Genomic DNA, 9601 nt, shown 5'->3' on the forward strand with positions numbered 1-9601 from the left:
TGTACATTCAGTTTGAATGGTTAAATTGAAATTTAGTAAATTAACATTCCTATTGGAGGGGTAGCTTGCACCCACAAAGATGGGCTAACACAGCCACTTGGTAGGTCACAGAGAGTGACCAAAGATGATATCAAAGGCAGGATATAGCTCATTCTACCCAACGAGTTGGTCATATCATGCCAATTATTGGACATAAGGCCACTTGTTATACCCATTGTTTTCACCGGACAACAGACCGTTTTTTGCGGTATTGTATGGCTTGTATGTATGTATGTAATCAAGTAATATATAACATAATTTTTGGTGATTTTTGGCCCTCCCTCCCTTTCATATATTGTAACGCGCCGTAACATTTTCTGAATCCCCCCCGCCTCCTAAATGTTACGTACCACTGAAATTACCATTTCTATTTAATTTTCTTAGCTTATCTTGAATCATTTTCAAAATGACGTTGGCGTTTTTTGGCACAGTCACACTGGCAACAACATGAGTGCATTTATAGAACAACCACTGACGATTTGAATTTCCTACTTTTAAAGGACATTATAGTATATATTTGTTACAAAAAACTGTTGTAACGCGTTGTTTGAACAAAGTAACACATCATAACGTTTTACAAGACCCCCTTCCCCCCCAAATTGCTTTACGTTATACTTGAACGCCCCCTTGTCACTTGCAGCAAGTGGAGAAGTAACAGTCCGATTGTCCCCGAATGGTTACTGTTGGCTCGTGTGTGGGCGGAGGCTCCTCTGCTGGGCGCGCGACGGGGGCGGCGCAGCGAGGGAGCTCACACTGCCCCAGACCGACTTACAGCACCGGGCCGAGCTTGTTGAGGTGTTCTACGAGGATGGGGCACAGGTGAGACTTAAATGCTTAGCAGTAAATGTTCTACGCAGACATAGTCATAGGCAACAGCTAGTATGTATTAAAAATAAGCTTTGATCCTTCAATTTACAAGTGTTATCAGCAGCATAGGACTTCCACCAAGAAGATGGACAGATAATCTGGCTAAAGCACCGGGTTCACAGGCTGGTTCCAACCTTAGAAGTCTAAGGGGTGGCCTATGGTTAACAATGGGTGTCTTACGGCTGATATGATGATGATGGTGAACAATAATAACAACTGGATGAAAAGCAAGATCAAAGATTCTATTGCAACCATAGATACAATAGTTTTAAGTGAAGCTAATACAGGGTGGAAAGTTGCGAAGGGGCAGCAATATTGGTTAAGACACTAACTTTAGTTAAACGTTCAGTTTTTTAATTAGTACCCTACAAACGGTATGGAAAAAGTTTTCTTTGATTTGTGAGTATTCTAGTACTCTAACCTTAGTTGGTCTCAAAGAGTGTTTTAATACTTGATAGAAATGGGACCAATTGGCATTAAAAAAAAATCAAATCTGTCTATTTTCTCGCTGACTACATTTTACCAGAAAACTGTGAATGTTGATTGTCATCACTCAAAAAGTTAATAAAGGTCTCCAAAGAGCATTTTCGCATAGCAGCAAGGGATCTATTAGCTGCCCTTGCTGCCTGTTCCCGCCACGCGGGACGACTAACCATTCATCTCCTGAATCATTCGCTCACTCATTCAATCGCAGCGCGGCGCCAGCGCCGCGAACCCAGTCAAGTAATCGAAGCTGCCGCGAGAGGTCATATCATTCGCTCCGCTCCGCGCTCGCTTAGCTCGATATATGCTACCTACCGGCCGGTACTAGAACTTGTAAAAGTGTGACAGTGCAGTGTCAATCCAGCTCAGTCCTCAGAGAAAGGACTACCATCAGCTCATCTCCGTTTCGCGGCGTTACCGCTGCGAAAGCCAGTTCACCACACGTAAGTCCTTTCCCATTTCTCCCACTTTCTCACTCATCGTCGAATGTAAGCCCCCAGCGCTTACATTTTCTGGTCCTTCGATCCTTAGAACCCCTGCCCCTGTGGATAACAGACCCCACAGCTATTAATCAGCCCCAATAAATTACCCACATTGCAAAAAAAAAAAACCGTTAATTTGTCCCATTTATTTTCCGAATACTTTGCCGATTTAACGCACTTACAGTGTAATCTCAGCTCATAATTAGTAAAAAAACAAACAATGTACTTAAGGTACAATCCCAATTAGGTATTTAGAAACGGCAAACCACATTAATTACTCAGCACATTCCAGAATTCTCTAGTCGTACACGAACTAGAAAAATAACCTCAAAGTAACGTTGTACCTATTGTCCTTTTAATCAACAAATCTCCACATTAAACTCGCATTATTCAATATAACAACCCATTTGCCAACTAATTACTTCTACCTAATATTGTCATATTATGGAATAAGGGTAGGTAGCAACTTCACTCAACGAACATTCTCGAATATTTTTTATAAGTAGGAAGTTTTCAAAGGTAATATAATATTGTTTACAAACATCCATCGCGCGATAACAGGTGTGGTGTGATTGCATCGTTATTACATTATCCGTCGTTTGTCATAACGTGGCTGGACTTGTCTAAGTGATAATTAAAACTTATACCTACTTACTACCATAACTAGCGTAAATATTACGCACGTATTATTCTCAGCTCAAAGTTATTACTATAGTTATATTACGTACTTGTTGAGTACCTAGTTTATTTCATTTCAACGTACGAGTTCGAATTTAGGGTTCAATACGGAACATCCCAAAAACCATTGGTGAAATTATTAACAGTTTCACCTTCCGAATCAGCACATTATTTTTCGTCGTTTGTTAGAACTATCCATTGCAGTGGATTATATAGTGTTTATACAGGTTGCCCCAAAAATTTTAGTACTTAGGGTGATAAAAATTTTTCTTCTCATTATTTTTAAATTCTCCTTCTCAGTTTTGTCCTAGTAACAAACAGTGAACGTAAACTCCGCTCAACACATTACAAGTTATACGATATACAGGGTGTCATAAAATACACTTGTAGAATTTTTATCTTTTCTTCACTTTTTTTTTTCTCAAAACATCACTAATACAATTACATTCGCTACGTACATATACAGCCTGCTCAGATAAAAACAACACATATATACAGAGTGAAAAAAAAAAAAACCCATTTATATTTTCACACACACCTTTTCATTGTCTCATTACAATTTTAACACACTCATTGCCTATTACATAACACACCACGATAAGTACCTATTCTATAACACATTAAATTCATCCACGGAACCCAATAAGAATTTACATTTAATTTTTTTTTATTTAAATTTCGTTTGGCGCAAACATGCCGACCAAATCTCAAGCCGCTATTTTCCGTGAGGCAACAAGAGCCATCACTCAGCTCAGAGAAATTTCAATGGCGGTGCTTAAGCAAGACACAAAATATACAATGGCTGACTTCACCGCGAGGTACGCCAAGGTGGACGAGCATAAGTTAAAATTGGAGGAAGTGTACCACGCCATATTGGACGCAAAAGATCTGACCAGTGACGTAGAGGCGGCGTACACTAAGGCTTACGATACGTCGGTTGCGGACTACAACCAAATACTTGTGGCTAACGCCGAACTCCAGCTCAAGTCAGCCCATTTGGAGAATACACTCCCCTCCACCTCAACCACACCTACAGCCGTTCTGCCTAAAATTGCGCTCCCCAAATTCAGCTCAAAAATAGAGGATTGGCCCTCCTTCATAGCCATCTTCAGAAGTCTCACTGATGACATGGCCACAATATCGGATGCAGTTAAACTCCACTATCTATTATCGTGTCTTACAGGTGAGGCACGGAGCATGGTGTCTCACCTCCAGCTCACCAATGACAATTTCACCGTGGCCATGGACATCCTCACCCGACGGTATGAAAATCGACGCGTCCTGATCGACCGATTTGTCGACATAATCATGGGCTTACCACAAATTCACGCGCGTTCAGATATCCGCACATTATTCCTAACTCTGCTAATTTCAGCACAATCCGCCCTGAACAATCTTGATCTGCCCATGAAGGATTGCGACTACGTGTTCGTGTCAATAGTCGTAAGAAAACTCAAGGGTGAGCTCCGGACCCTTTTTGAGCGCAAATACGGCAACCTTCAAACTCTGCCCACCCTCAACGACTTAATCCTATTCTTAGAGGAACACGCGCGTTGTGTCGAGACCGAGTGGTCTAGCCCAGCTTCCCCGCAAGTCAGCCCACAGCCTCGTCAATACCGCAGGCAATCCCCAGTCACTCCTCCCGACCCCCCGGCTCGTCAGCCCACATATAAAGAAACACGTCCCATGGCCCCAGTTAGGACTCGCCCGGAGTACCTCGGTCCGTCCCCAGCTCAACACAGACCAGTTTATTCAGCTCAACCCTCAACTCGTGACGTCACAGCGGGTAACAATGCACCCTGCCCGTACTGCCGTGACAAAGGGCACAAGCTCATCGCCTGCCCACGGTACAACGACCAGCCTACCCAAGGCCGCTGGGATTTCATTCAGGCTCGCAATCGGTGTCAGCGCTGCCTGGGTCCCCATTATGAGAACGAGTGCAAGTCCACGCGAGCTTGCAAAGAGTGTGGAAGTGATAAACACCACACATCACTTCATCGCCCCGGTGCTCCATCTCCAACTCATTCAGCCGCTCATCATCTACCTTCGCATCTCAGGGCACGGCCCAGACAGCGCCCGACCCATGAGTCCCAACACTATTCGGCCCACGCCTCACACATGACCCCACCGCCACAAAACAACCCACCCAATCACTCGCGTTCGCCCAGTAGGTCTCGTGTAGGTGGTCCGCAATGACTACCTGCAATAACCAAGTACTACGAAAGCGAAGCACATCAGCACAAACACACTCACACAACCCACACATACTCTCACTCAGCTCAAACACAAAAACCACGAGCCCAACCTGCGATTTCAGCTCAAACAGTAAAACATAATTATAGTGATACTGCTCAACGTGAAGACCACGTAACTAATACACCGATTTTACTGCCTACCGTTTCGCTAAAAATAGCAGACGTGCATGGTCAGTACCATACAGCGCGTGCTCTGCTAGATTGTGGTAGCATGCTTACGCTCATTACTCAGCGCATGGCCCGAATGTTAAATTTACCGCCAAACTCAAACTCATTAAAAATCGCAGGTGTGGGCAACCAACACACACAAGAGTCAAAAGCATCAGTAACAATAGTATGTCAACCTACACATCGAGACACACCTACGATTACGGCTACAGCTCATATCTTAAAAAATGTTACCGGTTATCTACCATTACAAAAAGTCCCACATATTGCACAAGTGAAAGGCCAGCCACCGATTCCCTTGGCGGATCAAGAGTACAACACTCCAGCTCCGATTGATCTTCTGTTGGGTTCAGACGTTCTCGGCCAAGTTTTGGACGGGACTAAGGTCTCGTTAGGCCGCGGGAAGCCCATAGCCTTCGGCACGATTTTTGACTTCGCATTGATAGGGCCCATTGAGGACATATGTGCGACACCAACGCACCAGACTAACTCAGCTCAAGTTATAAGCTCACAGCCTGAACCTGACGTATCTGCTCACGATATTTGCAAAGGTCTTGAGAGGTTCTGGGAGTCAGAAGAACCCAAGCTCATATACAAACTAGCCCGTTACAAGAGCAGTGCGAACAAATTTTCCGCACCACAACCACTCGAGAACCATCAGGCCGTTATATGGTAGCATTACCGTTTCTTCCCGATCCGCCGACCCTAGGCAACACTCATGCTATCGCGCTACGTAGGTTTCTCAATCTCGAAAAGAAGCTACAAGCAAATCCGCCCCTCCGCTCAAAATATGTAGACTTTATGAATGATTATCTCAACTTGGGACACATGTCACCTTGTCACCCAAGTACCTTCGCAAACAAGCCTCACTTCTACATCCCTCATCATGGCATCTTCAAATCGGGGTCAGATAAGCTCCGCACTGTATTTGATGGTAGCAGCAAAAGCTCAAATGGCGTCAGTCTCAACGATTGTCTGCACACAGGTCCCGCTCTCCAACAGGATATTGTTGACATTATCATGTCTTTTAGGACACATCCGGTAGTCTTCAGTACTGACATCAAAATGATGTTCAGGAACATACTTATCCACCCAGGTCATAGACAGTATCAACTCATTCTCTGGCGGTCCTCCCCCGACCAGCCGCTGCTCACATATGCGCTCAATACCGTCACGTATGGTTTACGGTCAAGCCCGTACCATGCCATCCGCACTCTGCTCCAACTAGCCGATGACGAAGGTCACCGCTATCCTCAAGCTGCTCAAGTAATACGCCACTCAATTTTCGTTGACGATATACTCTGTGGTCATGATTCCGTGGAGTCTGCTCGAGCACTCCAAACCGAGTTAATTAACCTACTTGCCCTAGGTGGCTTTCAGCTCAGTAAATGGACCTCAAACTCTTCCCAGCTCCTTGAACGGTTTCCAGATGACCAGTGTGACATGCCTAAAGACTTTGACATCAGACCGGAATCGAATTCCATTAAAGTATTGGGTATTCAATGGATTCCTCAATCGGATGAGTTCACTTATCGCATCTCTCTCCCCCACTTACCCAAATCACCAAGCGCTCTATCCTCAGCACAGTGGCGTCTCTCTATGACCCCAACGGTTGGGTTACACCAGTAATATTCCGCGCAAAGATTCTATTACAAAAGTTATGGCTTCTGAAACTGGGATGGGACGAGCCCACTCCCGATGAAATCCAGACGGAATGGCAGCACATTTCAGAAGATCTGCCTCAACTCTCATGCCTTCGTATACCTCGGCACATTTGCAAATATAAGCCCACGTCTACATACTCGCTGCACGGATTCGCAGACGCATCAGAAGCTGGTTTCGGTGCCGTCATATACCTTCATGAGCTCAATGCCAATGGACAGGTCAATGTAAATCTAGTCATTGCCAAGTCAAAGGTTGCGCCTATCAAGAATCGGCTCACAATCCCAAAACTGGAGCTATCAGCTGCAGCTCTTTTATCACAGCTCATGACTAGGGTGTCAACTAAATTGTCTGCTCACATTACTATCGACCAGCATACCTGTTGGTCAGATAGCACGATCGTTTTAGCGTGGCTAAACACGTCACCTCACCGACTTCAAACTTTCGAGGCCAACCGAGTTAGTAAAATAACGTCTAGTCCAATCAGCTCCACGTGGAGACATGTTCCCACGCATCTCAACTCAGCCGACTGTGCAAGCAGGGGAATGTCAGCCCAATCTCTCTCAAAGCATGACCTCTGGTGGTCTCCTAGTTGGCTCAAAGAACCTCCGAGCACCTGGCCCCAGATGCCGACAGCTTTGGGTCATCATGTATTACCAGGCCTTAAGCCAAAAAAGGTTCCAGCTCATATAGCAATACCCGATCTCGATCATGACTTGCTTACTCGCTTCAGCTCTCTTGACAAGCTCGTCGGAGTGACGGCTTGTATCAAGCGCTTTATTTTCAATTGTAGACACAATCCCGAAGTACGACGCTTTGGTCCGCTCACAGCTAATGAGCGTAAGGACGCTCTGTTATTCTGGGTCTGCTCTGTTCAGCAAAATGAGTTTGCTGAGATATTCATCGCCTTAAAACGAATAAGCTTTGTACCGCGCGACTTCAGCGCCTCTCACCATTTCTGAAAGACGGTCTTTGAGAGTCGGTGGCCGTCTCTCTCACGCCTCAATTCGGTACGACGCTCAACATCCACTCATTCTTCCCAGCTCTAGCCCACTCGTAGACCGCATCATTGATCACTGCCATAAAATATACTGTCATCCTGGCGCCGACACTTTACATGCTATTTTACGTCAGCAATTCTGGATACTGTCCGCACGGCGGGCAATCCGAAGTCGGGTGTTTAAATGTATTAGATGTTTCCGATGTCGCGCTCAACCTGACGCCCCACTTATGGGTGACCTTCCAGCAGATAGAGTTACCCCTCAGCCCGTATTTAGCCAAGTGACGACTGACTTTGCCGGCCCGTTTCTCGTTAAGTCTAGCACGTTGCGAAACGTTAAACTTTTGAAAGCATATTTTTGCATATTCGTGTGCCTTTCAACTAAGGCGGTTCACTTGGAGGCCGTCTCCGCTCTAACACAGAAGCCTTTCTCGCTGCTTTACAACGGTTTGTATCGCGACGTGGACACCGATTTTGATTAGATCAGATTGCGGCACGAATTATGTAGGCGCTCGAAATCAGCTCATTGACGTTCAGAACTTTCTCATGGCAAATAATGATGCAATCACACACAAACTTGCAAGTCAGCACATAACCTGGTTGTTAAACCTGGTTTGGCGCATTACATGAAATTAATGTGAAATCAACAAAGCAGTTGCTTTACCGTGTAATTGGTGAACAACACCTTACCTTTGAGGAATTCTGCACACTGCTGGCCCGAATCGAGGCCGTACTCAACTCTCGACCTCTCTGCCCACTTTCGTCCGACCCATCGGACTTTGAACCCTTAACTGCCGGTCATTTATAAAGGCCGTCCGCTCACTGCTCTGCCCCGAACCGTCTTTAACGATAGACCAATTTCTGCTCTAAAACGGTTTCAGCTCATACAAGCTCTCTCTCAACGCTTTTGGACATTGTGGACCAGATCCTACCTCCATACCCTTCAAACCCGCTCCAAATGGCTTTCCCCTTCCTCACCTCCTCAAGTTGGCGAACTCGTGCTCATAAAAGAAGATGACCTCCCACCGCTCCAATGGAGGCTGGGACGAATTACCCGCACAATACCTGGAAAGGATGGAGTGATCCGAGTGGTGGATCTGGACACGGCTCACGGACATCTGCGCAGACCTGTGCTTAAGATAGCCAGGCTGCCGTTGGATTCAGCTCAAGAAGAGGCCTTTCCTCGGGCCCCCCAGGATGTTCCCGCCACGCGGGACGACTAACCATTCATCTCCTGAATCATTCGCTCACTCATTCAATCGCAGCGCGGCGCCAGCGCCGCGAACCCAGTCAAGTAATCGAAGCTGCCGCGAGAGGTCATATCATTCGCTCCGCTCCGCGCTCGCTTAGCTCGATATATGCTACCTACCGGCCGGTACTAGACTTGTAAAAGTGTGACAGTGCAGTGTCAATCCAGCTCAGTCCTCAGAGAAAGGACTACCATCAGCTCATCTCCGTTTCGCGGCGTTACCGCTGCGAAAGCCAGTTCACCACACGTAAGTCCTTCCCATTTCTCCCACTTTCTCACTCATCGTCGAATGTAAGCCCCTAGCGCTTACACTGCCCTTCTCAACTTTCCTACCTTGTTATAAGCTTGTTAAAAGGAGAGGTCTTCGCCAATCAGTACCACATTGTCATCATCATCATACTTAAGATGCCATTTGTTGGATACAGACTCCCCTCCACTAAGTACTCCTACCATCTTCTGGTACAAAGTAGAGGGGACAACATTCGCCTCAGTTATATACCAATATATTCAATGATGGAACCTCCGCAAAGTAACGCCTGATTCAATAAATCAGTTATATACACCACATTACAAATTTTACGCTCTCCTTGCACTGACCACGTCTCTGGATGCAAAGGCCTGTCTAATGAACCTGTAAATCAGCATCGCTTCTTCTGAAAGCAGTCGTCTTAGAATTGCATTACAACTCCATTGAACAAGCCATACATCAAATACCCTG

General features: G+C 45.8%; 1 protein-coding gene across 1 annotated transcript; it reads left to right on the forward strand.

The window, feature by feature from the left end:
• The first annotated feature begins 2488 nt into the window (after nt 1-2488).
• On the forward strand, nt 2489-8857 carry LOC141433013 (uncharacterized). Its single transcript, XM_074094851.1, has 3 exons — nt 2489-4396; nt 6004-6238; nt 8516-8857. Exons 1-3 carry the CDS (start codon nt 3243-3245, stop codon nt 8855-8857), a joined length of 1731 nt encoding a protein of 576 aa, XP_073950952.1. The 5' UTR covers nt 2489-3242.
• Nucleotides 8858-9601: the final 744 nt, after the last annotated feature.

This window comes from Choristoneura fumiferana, chromosome 11 (genome assembly GCF_025370935.1).
Source record: "Choristoneura fumiferana chromosome 11, NRCan_CFum_1, whole genome shotgun sequence".
Lineage (NCBI taxonomy): Eukaryota > Metazoa > Arthropoda > Insecta > Lepidoptera > Tortricidae > Choristoneura > Choristoneura fumiferana.